Source organism: Corvus moneduloides, chromosome 6 (genome assembly GCF_009650955.1).
Source record: "Corvus moneduloides isolate bCorMon1 chromosome 6, bCorMon1.pri, whole genome shotgun sequence".
Lineage (NCBI taxonomy): Eukaryota > Metazoa > Chordata > Aves > Passeriformes > Corvidae > Corvus > Corvus moneduloides.
In genome coordinates this window covers 62,089,542-62,107,132 of record NC_045481.1, presented here as the reverse complement: position 1 = coordinate 62,107,132, position 17,591 = coordinate 62,089,542, and the positions used below count along the sequence as shown (strand labels likewise).

Here is a 17,591-nt window from a genome sequence, read left to right as displayed (position 1 = left end):
CGGCTTTGCTTTGGGGTAATGACTTTAAATTGAAGGAGAATGAATTTAGAGTCGGTATTAGGAAGAAATTTTCTCCTGTGAGGGCGGTGGTGAGGCACTGGCACAGGTGAGCAGTTAATAAATACGTCGTGATGTGTAGGGAGACATATGTCTGGCTTGGAGGTCCCTGCTTCCCCACAGAAAAATGGGGAAAAAATTGAGGAACACCGGGAGATCAACAGGCCCCCGCGCCAGAGCGCCGTGTGGGAGGCGGGGGGTCCTCCGCGCCGCCAGGGGGCGCTGCGGCGGGGGCGGAGCCGCTCCCGGCGGGCGCGGCCGAGGCTGCGGGGCCGCAGAGGCGGCGGCGACGGGGCCGCGTCGGGGCTGAGGGGGCTCGGCGGGCTCGGGGGCCGCGGCCGCCCCTCCGCCGCCCCGCAGGTGAGTGCGGACATCGCAGCCGCGGCAAAAGCCGTGCCCTCCGCCGTCAGGCCCGCCCGGGCGTCGGCCGGTGCGAGCCCGCCCCGCGGAGCCCCTGAGCGGCGGAGGTGGGGGGGTCGTGCACGCCCATTGCCAGGCGCCGATGGAGCCGGGCAGGAGGGGCTGGAAATGAGGGAGAGGGTGGAAATGAATCCCTGGAGTTCTGTACGCCCCACGCGCACCTGCACTGCTCTGATCTGCTGTTTCGCTACTGGGTCACTCTTACAAAATAGTGCTTTCCTTGTATGTTATAGATATATTTATTATGGAAAATAAGTAATAATTCATGTTAATATTTAAATGTGGTCAGTGTGACTAAGAGGTCGTGCTTATAACAGGTTCAGGTAATAGCTATATAAATCTTCCATTATATTTTTACAGAGTGTTTGGTTTGGTTAACACTGCTTCAGTTTGTGCTGTGTGTTGTATGTTCATGCAGATTTTGGCCAAAATTTTGTCCAGAAGCTTCTAGTTCATATATGGCACAGATCTTTTGAAAGCAAATTTAGGTTGTTCAGCAGAAGAACCAACATCTTGGTGGGTAAAAGCAAGGAGACAATAATTAAATAAAAATGGATTTTTTTTTTAGTGGGTGTGTTTCCAACACTGAATTGTTTCAGGAAATGGGTTTAAAATAATATTAGGCTTAGCTGGGTTTTTACACAGTTTGTTTGTCTGCTGTAGTCCTGTGGCACAGAGGAGGGAGGGGACTGCCATCACCTTCCTCAGTACTGAGAGTTGGAATGAGCTGCTGCCCAAATCTGTCATGTGCCCCTTGAGCCGGGCCCTGTGGTCTGACTCAGGGCACTGAGGAGGCTGGAAAGTGCCCAGATGAATAATCCATGATTAGGTTTTTTTTAGCTTGATTTGGCTGCAGCTGGTAGGGGATGAGTTGGGAAGGCAAAGCTGCCACTTTTCTTTTTCTAACATCCTGTTGTGATAAGAGCTGGAAGCTCAGTTGTACTTTGAGCATCGGAGGAAGATGTTTTATAAAATGAAGTGGTGTCTGTTGTGTTTTGTGGAAGATAAAGAGTTGAGAGATTGCAGCTTTAGTTAAAGACTGCAGCTTTAACTTGCTGTCTGTACCTCAGGAAAAAAAAAGCAAAAACCGTCCTTGGTTGATTTCATCCTGGGTAGGAAAAGCCTGATCAGTTTTGTTTCCCGGCTTGGTTTGGAAAACTCCTCAGAGTTCCAAAAACACAGGAAGGGAGCGGTTGAGGTATTCAGGTAGGAATGCTGGCAGATGAGACAAGCAAAATGATTCCATCAGTCAGAGCTGGAGGTGAGCTGAAATATTTACAAGTGAAATACAAATGCACCGCCGAGTTCCATCTAGTGAGTCATTCTGTCCTCTTGGTGCCTGGGTAACCCTTTCATGTGTCTGGAAGTGAGCTTTTCACCAGGAGTAGGTTTGATGTTACAGCTCTGGAGTAGTTATGAGAGGAGGGTTTTACTTACAGGTTCTGTAATTCCCACGCCCATGGCTTGTTTGCTGATTTTAATGTTAGGAGAGATCCTCAGGAAGATCCAGTCTGGCCTTGTAGGTAATGTGGGCCATAGGTTGCAGTCTGTGACTCTTGGGTTTAGCTTTGAAGTGATGAACAGCTTTGAAAGCAGCCTCTGCTATCAGACTGCATTCTTTTGAAGAGAAGCTGTGTGCTGATGCTTACTATAAACTGCTTTCCAAACTCAGGCCTGGTCCGTGAATGCCTCGTTCAGGAGTCTGTAATACAGAGTGGAAAGGACACATGATTTTCCTCTGGGCGTTGCTAGTGGAGAGTGACAATTACTGAGCAGGTGCAGTGCTGGTTGTACTTCTCAGATATGCAGCAGTCGCAGCAATTAAAGCAGTTTGATGTCATTTAATGGTTTTAGCCTTAGTGTGTGATTTTCTAGAAATCTGCATCGATGTAATCCCTGTTTTCCTGCAGTGACAGGCAGTGGTTAAGGTCAGGTTAAATATTAACAAACTGTATGTGGTTTGTATCTTCTATTTATATGTTGGAGAAGCAGCTGTGCTGAATGGTACTCCATGGCATTTACTCTTTAAAGACTTCTCTGGATTATTTTTGGTAGTATTGGCAATTTTACTGACTGGCAGTTTTTAGAAAAGGCACGTTATGTATGTTTTGAATATAATGAGAAGTGTTACTCCTCAGCAGCTGGTGGTGTAGTGGAGATCAGAGGTGCTGTCACCCTCAAGCACTTCACAATGAGATACATAGAAGTGTGAATTAATTACAGTTATTTGAGTCCCTGATATTTACTGTGGTATTATTTCATTTATGTTTTCATAGCCATCGTGGAACTATGTGGAAATGGGGTAGTGGAGATGAGTCTCCTTCCAAAACAGCAGTAAGTACTGAATTACTATTAAATCTTTCTACTATTAGTATCTTTCATTTTTCATACACTAACCATATGTATTTGCTCTTTCATAAAGCAGTTGTTTGACTGGTTTTACCATGACAGCTTTAGGGCTCTAAAAGTCAGGTTGTGTCCTTGTTTCTTATGTCCTTGATATTTAATCTCTCAGCCTACCACAGCTGCTGTGCTTGTCCTCGCTCTTCTTATCCTGCCTTAAGGAAACATCTGTAGGAGTTACATAAGCTCCATCCCCAGTGTATCTTTGGATACACTTTAGAGTATGTTCAGTATCAATATTTTATGGGTATTTATTTTATTTGGTAGCACTGCTGGCTGTCACAATACAGATCCAGTGAATGAGGAAATTCAGGTTTTGATACCTAGAATGCTTGGATGGTTTTGCTGTGTTTGAAGCCGATATTCCTAAAGCAGTTCATAAGGTTTAGCATTCCACTTGACTTGGTAAAAACAGTCTGCTTATGGGAATGTAAAATCCACGGAAGTGTTAGTATTTGCATTTGCTGACTGTTGCAGTGAAGTGAGACACCATGTGTAGGCATTTGAGGAGCAGTGCTGTGTGCCCCATTTGGCTGTTTGAAAGCACCCTGAATATCCCCAGGCTGAGTGTTCCCCTGAATATCCGCAGGCTGCAGCCTCCCGGGACCTGGGAAGCGCGACGGTGACGGATCTGACGGAGCAGCTGACAAGCACCGAGCAGCTCCTGGCACAGCTGAAGGAGCTTGTCAGAGAGAAGGATGCTGAGCTCCGGAGCAAAGATCTTCAGTTAAAGGTACTGTGCATGTGGTCATGTCAAAACCATTGTTTAAAACCCCCCTTCAGTCATTTTTGTAACGTTTTACAAGCTATTACAGCAGCTCTAGGATGGTCACAAGCAGCTGTTCTGGGGCCTGGACAGTGCTGCTTTTTCCCAGCATGTGTTCTGTTCCAGGATTGAACTAGAAAGAATTTATATCTGATCTCCTGAAGGCTTTTAAAAAAATCATAAGGTTGATCTCTTCCTATGAGAGGCTTCTTTCTGCCCTTTTTACCTGTGGGTGTGAACAGACATGTTAAAATACTGCATATTTTAAAACTCACTGTAAATCAAGTTCTCTTTAAACAAAACGAAATAAGCTTTTACACAATTATGAAGGTGTCTGTCTTTTTGTATTTTTTAATGAAAAAAATTAGTCATTCTCACTAAAAAATCAAGCCTAGAATTTGTATTGCTATGAAAAAAAATAGGGAAATTTATATCATAAGGCTTTAAATTCTGTACAGTAATAACCACCATGTGCAGAAAGTTTAAATAAAGAAAAGAAAATTTAAATAATGAAAATGAAACATTGTAATGTCTTTTCAGGGAAGATGTTTTTTGTTAATCACTTCAGGTTACTCCCTCTCTCTTTTTTTCTTTTAATGGAAGAACCGAAGCAGGCAGTTGTCCCTGTAGCTAATTTAGTCTGTCATGACTTTGGTGTTTGTAGGAGGAGAAGGAATCTGCTGATGCCAAATTTGCCAAGCTGAAGCTGCAGAACAAAGCCAAGGTTGCATCATTAACCTCGCAGCTGGAAGAACTTAAGAAGCAGTTACCAGTGGCAGGAGGCTCAGAGGCCAAAGCAGAACCAAAAAAGGTAAGGTGTCCTCACATTTTAAAGCAGATACAATTTCTGAGGTGCTGTAGGCAGTTTTCCATGCTGGACTCAATGGGGAAATTCAGATTTTGAGTTGAGTCAGGTTAGGATTGGGGTAGACTGTGTGGGTGCTGTCAGTTCATCTGTGTTTCTATTAAATTCTTCTATTTTTCAATAGAAATCAGAAAATTGCACATTCCCTTCAAATTGTTTTAGTAAAAAAGTTCTCACTCCTTCATCCTAGTAGCAGCGCGAAGTTTTGACACACGTGAATTCAGGCAGATAAGGTTTGGAGAAGAAATGAAAACAAAACCTGTCTTGTTCTTCAGGATATGTAAAGCTGTCCTTATTAGCAAAATGTAAATGAAGTGTTGGAAAGTGAGAGGTGTTTTACTGTTAACAAGAGAGTCTCAGATGTGTTTGTAGTAACACAGTTGTGCAAGTATTTCTTCAGGGTAGGACTTCATACAGCTTCTAAAATAAAATAACTTTTGTGAGGCTTTAGTTTTTCAAGGCAATTTGTATTTAAAAGCTGTGCTGAAAGGAAACAGTAATTATCCATTTGTTGCAGTGCCCAGTTGTCCTCAAAAATGTGCAGTAAAAATGTATTTTTCTGATTTTTTTTTGGCTAATAAAACATGTGCTTAGCAATTGCGCTTGATTTGTGATAATGGCAGATAATTTCTATAAAACAGCAATTCCACGTGTGGAAATTCTGATTAAAAATATTCTTAGGAATGGTTTACTTTACATGTTTTCCCCCAATAGTCCTGTTTTCCCTTGGAGTTATATGGACTACATTTGCCAGATTATGAGTTTCAATTGCTAGAGGAAGTGAATCTCCTTGCAGCACATCCAGTCCACTTTTTAGCAGTAATTATCATGAATAATTTAAATACAAAGACTTTTATAAGCTTAATACAAATTCTGTGGCATCTTCTACATGGAATATGAAATATATAAGACAACTGAAACACAATCTATGAGTGAAGTCTGCTTTTTCACCAATATTATCTGACTACGTAGAGGTACAGAATCCAGGACTTACCTGTTCATGGAATGCAAACCTCCCTGTTTTTGTAGGCATCAAAAGATGGAGACCAGGAAAATGCTGCAGCAAATCGAGGGAAAATATTAGTGCTGAGAAGGAGAATTGAAGAGCTGGAATCCCAGATCACACAGAAGAATGAAGAGCTACAGAAGAAGGTGGTGTTTTGTATGATGTGACTTTTCACCTTTGTGGTGTAGGATTGTGTTGGAATATATTTATTTAAATAGGTATTTAATTCTGTGCTGCTGAACAGCTCTTCTGGGAGTTTTGTGTGGAGGAATTGATATGTTAAGCCGCAGCAAGGGCAGTGGGAATTCTGTCATTGTGCCTTCAGTGAGCAGTGAATCCTGGATAAATGGAATAGGATACACAAAGATGAGCTCCGTGGGTCAATGTTGTATTTAAATCTTGCATTTTGAACAAAAAGACTGGTTTGCTTCAATTTTTCTCATTGAAAAAGTAGGGCATAACAGGAATAAATGTAGGCAAGGGCTGAGTTCATGTTGTGGTGTTTCGTGGACATAACTTCTCTGGGGAGGGTGGCAGGAATGGGAATGCTGCAGAATTTCAGAGGGAAAGGTCCAGTAAACAAAGATTACACTTCAAACAGAACCAGTTATACATCTGACTGTAATTTCTGGAGTACTCTAACACAGGCAGTAAGGAAATGATGCAAACCATTCTTCTGTGCTGGAGATGGAAGTACAGACCACAAACAATTTTGCCTTTTCACCTTCAGGATGCTGAGCTGGAGGCCCAGCGCAGCCGCGGGGCTGACATGGATGCCATGCTGGTGGAGACGGAGAAGAAGCTGGCTGAAAGGGATGCTTACATCAGGGATTTGCAGGTGGCCTGTGGATCCAGTGATGCTGTCAATGAGATATTCCTGCCCAATGAAGAACTGAAGGTATATTAGCAGCTCAATTATAAAATCTCTGTGGAGTTTTCAAGGAACCCGTGAATTCTGATGTGTTATGTGCTCAGCCCCTCTCTGAAACACAGTTAATTCATGTGAATAAAAATTCTTTACTATCTTAATTTATGTGTATTTACTTCATTGTTTTGTCCCTACCAGGGAAAGGCTTCATGATTGCCGTATCATTTTTCTGCTAATTGTCTTTTGGTTTGCATTGTAAAGAAGCAGCTGGCAGCTAAAGAGTCATCACTGCAAAGCATGGAGATTCTGGTGCAGAACCTTACCAAGAAGGTGGGAGACAGTGAAGAAAAATGCAGCTTGTTCCAGGAACAGATCGAGAGTCTGAAAAATATTCAAAACAAGGAAAGAGAGCGTTTCCAAGGAAAAGAAGCTACATATATGGAAAACGTAAGTAAATGCAGGGTTCTAAAAGTTACTTCTAGTTCTTACGAAAATGGTCAGAGAGCTACAAACCACCTTGGAAGTAGAATACAGGTGTTTGAGGAGGAGACTGCTGTTTGGGCTTGATTGATAGAAACTTGCTAGGAATGAACATAACTGACTAATTAATGCATTTACTGTTACTGGAAGTAAGATTCAGGCTTAATTTGGAATCCGTTATCTTGCTGTACCTTTAATTAGTTCAGTGTGGTTTTACTATAGTTTATGGACTGGTTTCGTATTTATTTTCTTTGTGCTTTTAGGTACGTATGTTTCAAAATATTATCCAGGAGAAGGAGAAGGAGCTGGAAGCACAGAGAGAAAAACATGAGCAGGAGCTTTTTAGATTAGCTGCTAAATCTGATGCGAGTGCTGACCTAGAGCAGGTACGTTGCTCTGGAAACTCAGCAGCTTGAATTGGGAATCATGTAATTACTAAACTCTGTGACACAGTTCAAATGTCTGCTTGGGAGAATAAAAATAAGTCTTCTATAGATTGCTTGATTATTTAACTTCTTATTTTTGGTAGCTGCTAAAGGCCTTGAAACAGAAGCTCCATGAAAAGGAAGAAGTCATGCTGGGAAGGACACAGGTGATTGACGTCTTGCAAAAAGAGCTGGATGCCAAGGACCAGCAACTCAAAGTAAGAAGTGCCATAATGTTTGACAGTGGTAGGAAAACCACTTTGCATTAAAATTATAAATGTTTTTTGTGCTGCTGGTTTTTTTTTTAACAGGAGATTAATGAAAACCTGAAACATCTTCTGTCTGAAAAAGAAAACCTCCAGTCTAAACTGGATGCTGAGAAACATGTAATGAGAGCCCAATTAAGAGACATGATGGAGAAACATGAGCTCGAAATGACAAAAGTTAAGGAGAAATACGATGCTGAACTGCATGAAATTCAAGAGAAACACGAAACTGAGCTGCAAGAGAAAGATCAGGCCCTGGTTCAGCTTCAGAAACAGGTGGCAGAATTGAGTGGTGGTGGACAGAGTAACTCCAAAGAAGTCAAAGATCTGGAATCTATAGCCAAAGAGAAGATGGAAGATTTGGAAGGTATCCTATCTAAACAGTTGTCACTGACAATATAAAAGGTTTCTTTGCCCCAGACTTTTTTGTATTTTGAGCCAATTTAATACCCGTTGCAATTGGAACTACGTGAAATTTGATGGAATGTTATTGCCACACTAATTAAAGTGATCAAGTACTATAATAATGAGGGTTAGAGGATCACCAAGATAATCACATGAACTATGAATTTCTCACTGTGTTTCTAATTCTTATGTTTTTCTGTAAATGCTGTTGTCTTGTGTAACTGTGTAACTTCCAAATGCTAAAGAAATTGAACACAAGGCTTGTATTAGTAATCTTTCCAAGGTTTTCAATAATTCCTGCTTCTTGTTTCTCAGTCCAAGTGAAATTGAAAACAGAAGAGGCCAGCAAATCTGAAGCCAAGTTTTTGAAAATGAAGGCTTGGTCCAAATCAAGAATCAAACAGCTGGAGGATGAACTGAAAAATGTATGTGTAGCTTTATGTTTAATACTCTGTGACTTTCTCCAACTGCTGTGCTTGGAGATTTGATTGGGAAAAAGTAAACTGGGGAGTAAATAGAATATTAAAATAGTTTACTTTATGAATTAATGTATGAAAATGCAATGGACATAAAGTGCTGATACAAGATGTTGTTTAAATAAAAAATAGTACAAATTTGTTAGAGATGAGCTGCTGTACTGCACTTTAAGTATTAGAAAAACAGCTATTCTAGATACTACTAAAGAATAAGAAAAAAAGGTTGCATTGACTTTGCTGGGATTTTACTGTGTTTGACACCTCCATAACTGTGTTTTCTTTCAGTTTTCCTCAAAGAACAGTGATGTATCTGCCTTAAACAATCGTGTGTCAGAATTAGAAGTGGAAAATGAGGAACTACAGTCAAAACTGCAGTCATTGCATGAAATCAGAACTCAGAATGGTAAAAGGAAGTCTTTTGCAGATGATTCGGAAGTAAAGAGACAAAAATAAATTATTTGTGTCCTCACGAACCAAATGTATTATGTTTTTGTAGAAGAACTGCTGAAAAAGCTGGAGCTCTATGAAGAGCAGCAGAGGAAGCTGCAGGCTGATCTCGACCAAGTTACAAAGAGAGCAGCTTCACAGGTTGACTTGAAAATTGGTTTGCATGACTTACTGATTAATGGTGCTAATTAGACTTTGAAAAGTGTGTCAGCTGGACTTTGGAGCTGAGAATTAATTTACTGATAGGTGGAATTGTCAGTGGCTGTTCAGTTGGAGAACAAGATGACAGGTTTTGAATTATAAAGATTTATTTCTACCTACCGTGCACACACTTTAAATTACATTTTTCCAAGCAGTTTGCTATTTATTTAACTATGTTAAACATGAGTCATCAAAGTGTGGTTGTTACTTTGTAGACAAAGTATTTGTAATATTTTATGAAGTCGTGGGGATTGTTTTTCACATAATCTACAATATTTACAATCTGCACTTACCAATTTCATAGATTTTTATTTATGGAAAGTGGTGAATTATGATGGTTTGCCAACTTACAACGTATTTACATTTGCAGAGGGGTGTGGTAAATATATTTTAATGCAGAATTTCTCTTGTTAGGCCAGTGAATCAGGTAGTGTGGATGAATTGCAGAGTCAGCTCTTGGAATGGCAGGAAAATGTCCCAGAGTCAGAGGAGTCCCGGGACCAAGTCCGAGAAGAGAAGTCTGCCATGGCCTTGAGAATGGCTCAGATTGAGGAGGAGAGAGAAGGTGAATTGTTTCATTTCCAATACAACAATCCTGTTTTTATAGATCTGTGTGTGTCTGCTGTGCTTCAGACCGAATTGATAGCACACCACCACAACTCATTCCTGTGGTCATAAAATATGTATAGGTAGTGAAATTGCTGAAATTTGCAATTTCTGCTTTTTCCTATTCCCTCGAGTTTGTTTTTCATACATTCATCTTGTTTTATATAATTTTTATAAGTAGATGTGCTGTTCTGTTTGCCATTTGAGCTGCTGTTCTGTAAGACTGCTTGAAAGGCTTATTTCTGCATATGAAAAATGATAAAAAAGATAAAAAGCCATATTTTATCAATGATAAATGTTCCCCATTGAAATATTAAAGCTGTCTGCCTAGAGCAACTGCTGAAGGTGTGGGGGACTGTACTGTTGGTTTGAATTAGAGGAATGAAGATGGTGCTTAAGCAAAATGTACCTGACATGGAGTTTCTCTTTAGGAAATTCCTCATTAATTCTGTTTAGGGTATTTAGTGATCTGTTAGTAGGTGCCATTTGTATAAGCCAGCTGAATAATGCTAAGTGGCTTGGAGGTGGTTAAAAATACCAGATTACCTACAGAAAATAGCATTTCAAGTAATGTCAGGTTTTATAGCTTGCTAAATTATTAATTAATCAGCTGATGAGAAACTGAAGTAGCTTCTGTTAAAAGTTATAAAAGTCTGGTTAAATTTCAGATGGTTTTTACTGCTCTTTCCATGCCATCTGGACTAAGTTACAATTTTTGTCCCCTTAGTTAACTGTGTGGGGAATAATGGCAAATTTTAATGGACAGGACCTACCATCATAATGAATCCAGTTAGTTAATTGGAGCCTTCTCTTTTCAATCTGCGATTGAATTATTTTGCATTTCCATGATCCATTTGAAAGTTCAGTGTGTAAGCACAGAAATGTTCTAAGGATCACCTCTCTTCTTTTCAAAGGATTTATGCTTTGGGATTGAAAGGGAATAATACCCCTTCATTAAATCTACCTGTTAGCTCATCTGTGCTGGCCACTGAGCCACGTGCAATATTAATAACACTTACAAAATTTCCTCTCCCTCAGTCCAGGTTTAATTTTGCATTTTTTTCCCCTTGGGAATAGCATGACCTTTCTGTTTCTTTTTTTCCTGCCGTTCCACCTGGTGAGCCCTGAGCGTCCCTTCCCCCTCCACTCCTACCCTCCACTGCGATTTGGGCAGCCAGGGAGAACAGTTTCCCATCAGTTTTGTGCATGCAGGTTCCTGCAGCAATGGCCCTTTGGAATGTACTGTTGCCGATTTCTCCTGCTCTTGCTTCTTGTGGAGAAAATTGCCAACAGTACCTTGTAAGGTCTGCCATTGATGGTTTGTGGTTTTTAGCAATACATGTAACAAGTGCTGGGTTTTAACTTGAGTTTCTCCTGCCTTGCAATACCTGTTTCTTCTTTTATATTAATGAAATCATCTTCATTCTTCACTGTAGTAACAGCTGACTCCATATTTATGTTCTAACTTGATCTAGAGACAAATTTCTTGGCTTGCCACAAGTGGTTGTGACTAAGTAAGAATCAAATTCATTCTTAGTGCTACCTGAAATTCCGTAGTATTTAAAAAAAAATGATATTCCATCCATTCCATAAATTGCTGAACTTTGCATGCATTAGTATTAGCTACCAATATTACTTACCAATGTAAGTAATATGTAGCATGAAGAGTGACACAAGGAAATACAGGCACATCATAGTCAGTTTATATGCAGTGTGTATCTGGAAAAAAGGTGTCCTGGGAAATTTTTCAGGTTTTTGTGTTAGATAATTGCAAATGAAAAGCTTCCTAAGCTACTGTAAAACATTAGAAAATGTATTTATTTAGTAATTGTTATTTAAGCAATGCTCAATTTAACTAGAGGTGTTTCAACACTTGTCTGAGTGTGCTAAATCATTCTAAAGCCCCAATTTCTATAATTCCATTTTTCTTGTGACCATGGTAATTTCACTGGTTTTTTCATTATCAGATACTTAGGAGCCTGAATATATTGGGTTCCTACATGACAGTGTCAGAGAAGGGGTTAAATTTTTACCTGGAATAAATCTTATTCTTTGAACCCCTTAACTGGCAGTTCCTGTGAGCAGAGGTTTAAGACCTGTCATCAAAATTTGGCATTTATTTTACAGCCTTGAAAAAGTATGTATAATGATAAAAAAAAAAAGTAGAATCTAGAAAATACACAAAGGTGTGTAAAACACTGATAAAATGACAGTGCAAGAAGCTAAAGTGTAATTGAAATCAGAAGTATAGTCTGGTTTATCAGTCCCACTTGAAAAGGGTCATTATTTTTTCCTTTATCTTTTTTCCCCACTAATCTTTTCTGACAAGACATTAGGTGTGTAATTTTGAAATATTATAGGAAGAATTTAAATCTAGCAGGTGCTACAGAATTGTGAGTTAAGGAAATCTGTGGTATAAGTAATCCTTGGCCAACTCAGATGAAAGCAGAGTATTCCCTGTAGGGCTGAATCTCCAGGTAATTCCTGGTGTTGACCTCACAGATGCATCGACATCAGTTTTTTGGATTTTGTGTGCTGTGAGGACAACTGTGGATTCATGTGATTAAGCTGGAAGCCAAATTTGTAATTATCCAATTAATGTAACTCTCAATTAAAGTATGGAGCCACCTTTACTTTCCTTCCCTTTCCCTGGCTGTGCTGTTGTGTCTGCTTTGCATGGCACGTGTTGTTTCCTAATCTTTACCCCAAACGTGTCCTGTCGTATCACAAAACAGATGGGAATGCACTTCAGATGACAAATCATTTCTAACAATGAACAGGATGCACACCTAAGCACTCATATTCTCAGTTCATTCAGTGTGTGTATTTACTAGTGATTCTGTATTTGTCTTGAAAAAAATGATGTTACTAATTTATGATAAGATGGTTTGGTGCCAGTTTGCATTGTAACACGTGCTTGTGACTTCCTCAAATGATCTGGCTTGAGAGCTCGTACTAAAATTAAAGTTTTTATAAAAATGAATGTGATTGTTGAGATTAAAAAGGCATCAGCTGAAAAAGCTGTGTTTTCATCATACAAATTAGGTATATTTGAAACTAGTAAATTGAATTGAGATGTAATTTGGCATTTTAATTGATTGGCTTTTCTTCTTAGTATGGTATAACCTCACCCTTCCCACTCTCCTGTATAAAGTCTTCCTCTAGAGCTGATGAAGAAGTGAAGTTAGACTTCAGTTTCCTTCTTCTTAGTGAGATACTCAGACTTTATGTTCCACGTAGCAATGTTGGAGGGAAATCACAAGGTGAATGCAGTGGATTTTAATCTTTAATCTTGTTCCTGTCAGTCATTCATAGGGACTTCACCCTGTCCCTGGTCTCTTTTCATGTAGTAGTGTCTGATGTAAATGTAAATGCTTTCCTGTGGCACAAAACTGATCGAGGATGACTGGTTCTTTCCTGGCTGCTCCGATCCAGCCATAGTCTCAGGGCAGCAGGAGCTGGAGGAGGAACTGGCCACAGTTCAAGGAATGGGCAGGCTGCAGCAGGCAAGAAGAAAAGGCAGTCAGACCAGCAGGAAGCTGCAGGTGGGTTCAAAGAGATGTGAGTTAAATTTTACCTGTCTGCTAATAAAAATATGGAAAGTACGGTTATTTGTGTGGTACTTTAGTCTTTAAAACATTAGGAGCTTAAGAACATAGACTGGAACTGAAAACATTGATAAATTTAATGATCATGTACATAGCCAGAAGATGAGAAGTTCCAATGGCATCGCACCTCTCTCTTATTTCTTTCCACTGAAAAATCACAAGCTTCTCTCTGGAGTAATTCCCATGCCTGAAGCCATGTGCGTGCTTCAGATGTTAAGGCCGTTTTTGGCTTCAATAAAATCTTCACAAATCTATTTGCTGGTGGAGCTTTATGGAATAATTAGTGCCACTTCATTCAGGTGGACTTCTAGGTAGGTAGTGCTGAACCTTGCATGAAAAAATGGTAACTTTTGTAAGAATTAGGATGTAATTTTCACATTAGCAGACCATCGGAAGAATATAATTAGTAAAGTGATACTTCAGAGCACTCTTAGCTGTAGAAATCAGGGGACTAATTAAGGTATCCAAATACAGTTATCCATTGGCTTCTCAGATGGCTGAGGGTGTTTTTAAAGGCTGGCAGATACCTTAAAAAACCTGTGGGAGATGTGGCTTTTCTGGAAGTAATAGCTGGGAGCTGGGCAGGCCACTCTAGTCTACAGCAATCCCACATAGTTGCATTTGGTCACCTGAATCACATGCTGAATTTTGGGATTTTTGATTGACAGTGTGGTTTTAGTGGCAGAATTATCTTACCCCTGCTTGCTTCCTTCTTTAATTTAAACTTCCTTCTCATGTTTTGTGTGTAGGAAGAATTCCCCTTTGATGGCAAACAATGCTTCCAAGAACTGAATGTCACCTTGGATAGCACTGACTCAGCTGAAGGAGAAAACATGGGAGGTTGGTGGCCAGAGTACCCTTCACCTAATGCAGGTGTGATAGCGACTAGACAGTTGATTAAAGCATGCACACGGCATCTGCATTTTGTGTCTATTTTTGTTTTCAAATTCAGCTAACAGCCCATTTGTGGTGTATTCTAATCTTTGTTGGATTTTTTTGGCTTGTGTTTTCTTCCTTTTCATTTCTGAGCATGTGCGTGCTGGATGAACTGCCTAGTTCTGGCTCACAAGTACAGCATAAATATGGCTGAGCACTGGAATTGGATGAGCTTTGATGCCCATCAAGTATCCCATGTGGCAAGATCATGTGGGGTTTTTTTAAGTTATGAGTCTTGTTCCTTTGAATGTGTTTCCAGTTTATATCACGGTTATGTTGCAAACCCGAATTCCATTCCATTGCTGTTTAATTTAAAAATACAGTTCTCAGTTTTTAATGCTGATGTTTTTATATCAGTGGTAAAGATGGCAACTACGTTTTATTGTTAAGGTGGAATAGGCTCTTACAAATTGTCAGTCCAGATCAGTTTATTAATAATTACTTAAGATACGATCCTGCAACTACCTGATAAACTTGTGGTTAATGTAACATGAGCAACACTATTGGTTGAGCCACAATAGTGGTGGCTCAGTATTAGAATATTTCTGCCAGATCCTCTGAGTTCTTGAGCTCTGCAACTTTATTTTGGTTTTCCAGCATTAAAGACTACTTTTGCCATCTAAATTTTGGGGATGTAGTGGCTTGGATATTTCCACTAGAAAATGGGTGAGATCTGATTGTGCCCAACACTCATGAGAGCTTTGAATAAGGAGCTGCAACCATTTCTAGACTTCAGGAATTTTGGTAGACTTGTCTTGAGAGAATTTTTCTTCTTTGACCTGAGTAGGTTTACGGAGTGTGGTTGAAGAGTTGGAATTGGAAAGAAACCAACTGCAGGAACAAATACTTTTTCTGGAAGAGCGTTGTCAGGATTTGGAAGACAGATTTCAGCTTCAAGGTAGAATGGAGGCTCTCCAGGTGAGCTTTGGAGCTGTGTAAACCTGATGATACAACAGAATCATTCTCAGTTTATGTTCTTTCTATCATAGCCTACAGTAAGCCAAAACCATCAATTTGCAGCTGACAAAAAATGGCGGCAGCCCAATTTACACTCACTAATTCTGTTGTCAGAGAGTGTGCACATCCTATATTATGCTTTGAGGTGGAAGCCTGTTGCTTTTGTTCAGCACGTGGAGAATCATGATTAGGATTAAGCTTTATTTGAGTTAGAAACATAGTAAAAGACAACATGATTTTCATAATGCTTTGTGGACGTCGTTGCCAGAAGGTCCAGAATTAGGTTTGGTTACGACTGGCTTAAGTCTCCCTCTTCTTACATCCCTCGGGTTTTTTTTCTGGGTATGTGTATATTTAATATTTCTCATATATATATCTATATATATCTGCTCATTTATAAAAAAGAAATTCTGTATAGAAAAATGATTAATAATTTTTTATATATATATACACACATGCAATCTGAACTATTCTATTAGCTAGACATATATTTATATTTTAAAACCATTCCATGAAGGCCCCACAAAGAGCAGTCAAGTTCTTTTCAAAGGAAAAATTATTTTTAGTGTTTCCTGACAGACAAATTACTGTGATAATTCGTGAATTGTATTTTCACTAAGTGACACAACTGATCATGTGCTCAAACTCTTGGTGCATTACTCTTAGTTCTTTATCTGTTAAATGGCGTAAGTGTAAAAAAAGAATGACTGGTTTTAAGATGAGAGACAAGCTTACATTAATTATTGAGACTCTTGTAACAAAGCCTTTCAATACAGGTAACGTTTGGTGTAGAGGAAGAAGGGCAGCTATTGAGGGCGGTGCAGGTGTGTTCTGCCTCCTCCAAAATGCCACCTTCTTTTCATGAATGGTGACAAGTTTGCCATGTTTGTCCTACTTGCTGTTGATTCTGGATGTGTTTTGCTTTTGGTTTTTGGTTGCTGTTGTACAACTTTTTTTCTTTTTTCTTTTTTTTTTTTTGTGGTTTTATTTTTGAGTTGGTGCAGTGGTTCTGACTAGAGTAGGAGATCTGTACTGTGTTTAAAACCCCCAAAAAGCTGTGTGAACGAAGCTTGCTTCCTTTCTTTTCCAGTTCTCTCGTGCTTCTCTGAGTGTGATAATGCTCTTTATCATTGCTTTGTTGCAGAATGAAAATGAACGTTTGCAAACACAACTCACCCAACTGCGAAACCAACAAATGCGAGATGTGGAAAAGCATCAAATTCTGATCTCTGGCTTGAATGAACAGCTTAAAGGGTAAAATGAAGGTTCTTTACAACTCCACACACCGCTGGCTTTCTTTGCTTTAAACTACAACTTCTAATGAGGAGTATAATCTCTTAAAACACTTGAAAAGACAATTAATTGACTCATGTTTCTGTTTGCAGTTGTGTTATTTTTATACTTGGAAGTTTAAGTGGAAAGTGTAAAAATAGTGATTCTCTTAGTTTGGGGCTAGTAAGTTTAGGAAACGTAACGCAAGCTTTGTTTTCAAAATGTCTAAATCTATATTTTCTTCTTAGATTAAGTGACAGAAATAGTTTCCTTGAAAACTCACTTGGAGAAAGAGAACAAAAACTGGTGAGCACGACAGAAAAGCTGGAACAAATTGAAACTTTGAGGAAACTGCTTCAAGAAAAGGATGTTTTGAACAAAGAGCTTGGTGAAAAGTTTGTGCATGCTGAGCAGAAAGTAAGTTAAACTTACAGTTAGTATTTCACTTGTTAGAACTGATGAGCTTTAACCATAACTTTCTATTTGTGTCCCAGCAGAAATACTGCTGTTTTCCCAGTCTGAAAGTTTTTGCTCGGTCTTTACAGTTTTGTTCATTTAATTGCTTTGCATTAAGTTTGGTGTAAGGAGTTCTTAGACCCAGCACAGCTTTGCATGAATGTATTTACATTTTATTGGAGTGGTAAGTTATTGTTTATTAATTTGAAAGTATAAACTTCACTGTTGTGTAAAGTCTATATTATCACTTGTAACAGCACAATTTTAATAGAATTCTATGTATTTCTATCACATGAACTTCTACTTTTAATAAGCTGAATGAAGCCTTAAAGAAATGCAGTGTGTATGAAGTGGAGAATGTTGAGCAGAAAACAGCCATCAGTGATCTCACAGAAAGAGTTGCTACACTGAAAGAAAAGGTAATTTATAAAAATAATGTAAGAGAAGGAATTTTATGTTCATTTTTCGTGGCCCATTTAAATGTCAGCAAAAGCGACAGCATGAGCTACTTTAAATTTCATACACTGAGCTTTTTGTTTGCTAAAAGAATCTAAAGAAGAACATCTTGTGACTTTACATTGGGTGCAGGCTGATTACCTTAAATGCTTGTTCTGTGTGTGGGGTGTAACTTCTGTTCTCCCTCTAACAGGTGTTCGGAGTGTTCTCATAAC

The 17,591-nt window shown here is 39.2% G+C and overlaps 1 protein-coding gene across 6 annotated transcripts in view; it reads left to right on the top strand.

The window, feature by feature from the left end:
* The first annotated feature begins 365 nt into the window (after positions 1-365).
* Positions 366-17,591, top strand: part of LOC116445969 (golgin subfamily B member 1-like) — a 34,212-nt gene continuing 16,986 nt past the window's right edge. The window contains exons 1-20 of one of the 6 annotated variants that reach the window (XM_032113162.1): positions 366-417; positions 2,754-2,811; positions 3,470-3,613; positions 4,311-4,457; positions 5,541-5,663; positions 6,248-6,415; positions 6,650-6,832; positions 7,129-7,251; positions 7,395-7,508; positions 7,602-7,923; positions 8,277-8,386; positions 8,723-8,840; positions 8,934-9,025; positions 9,500-9,651; positions 13,083-13,236; positions 14,049-14,172; positions 15,023-15,153; positions 16,337-16,446; positions 16,713-16,881; positions 17,235-17,339. In XM_032113162.1, coding sequence (XP_031969053.1) covers positions 2,767-2,811; positions 3,470-3,613; positions 4,311-4,457; positions 5,541-5,663; positions 6,248-6,415; positions 6,650-6,832; positions 7,129-7,251; positions 7,395-7,508; positions 7,602-7,923; positions 8,277-8,386; positions 8,723-8,840; positions 8,934-9,025; positions 9,500-9,651; positions 13,083-13,236; positions 14,049-14,172; positions 15,023-15,153; positions 16,337-16,446; positions 16,713-16,881; positions 17,235-17,339 — 2,634 coding nt within the window. In that variant the 5' untranslated portion in view covers positions 366-417; positions 2,754-2,766. Of the gene's footprint in view, positions 418-2,753; positions 2,812-3,469; positions 3,614-4,310; positions 4,458-5,540; positions 5,664-6,247; positions 6,416-6,646; positions 6,833-7,128; positions 7,252-7,394; positions 7,509-7,601; positions 7,924-8,276; positions 8,387-8,722; positions 8,841-8,933; positions 9,026-9,499; positions 9,652-13,082; positions 13,237-14,048; positions 14,173-15,022; positions 15,154-16,336; positions 16,447-16,712; positions 16,882-17,234; positions 17,340-17,591 lie in introns of all 6 variants that reach the window. The other 5 variants (XM_032113164.1, XM_032113163.1, XM_032113161.1 and 2 more) reach the window with 5 other exon arrangements.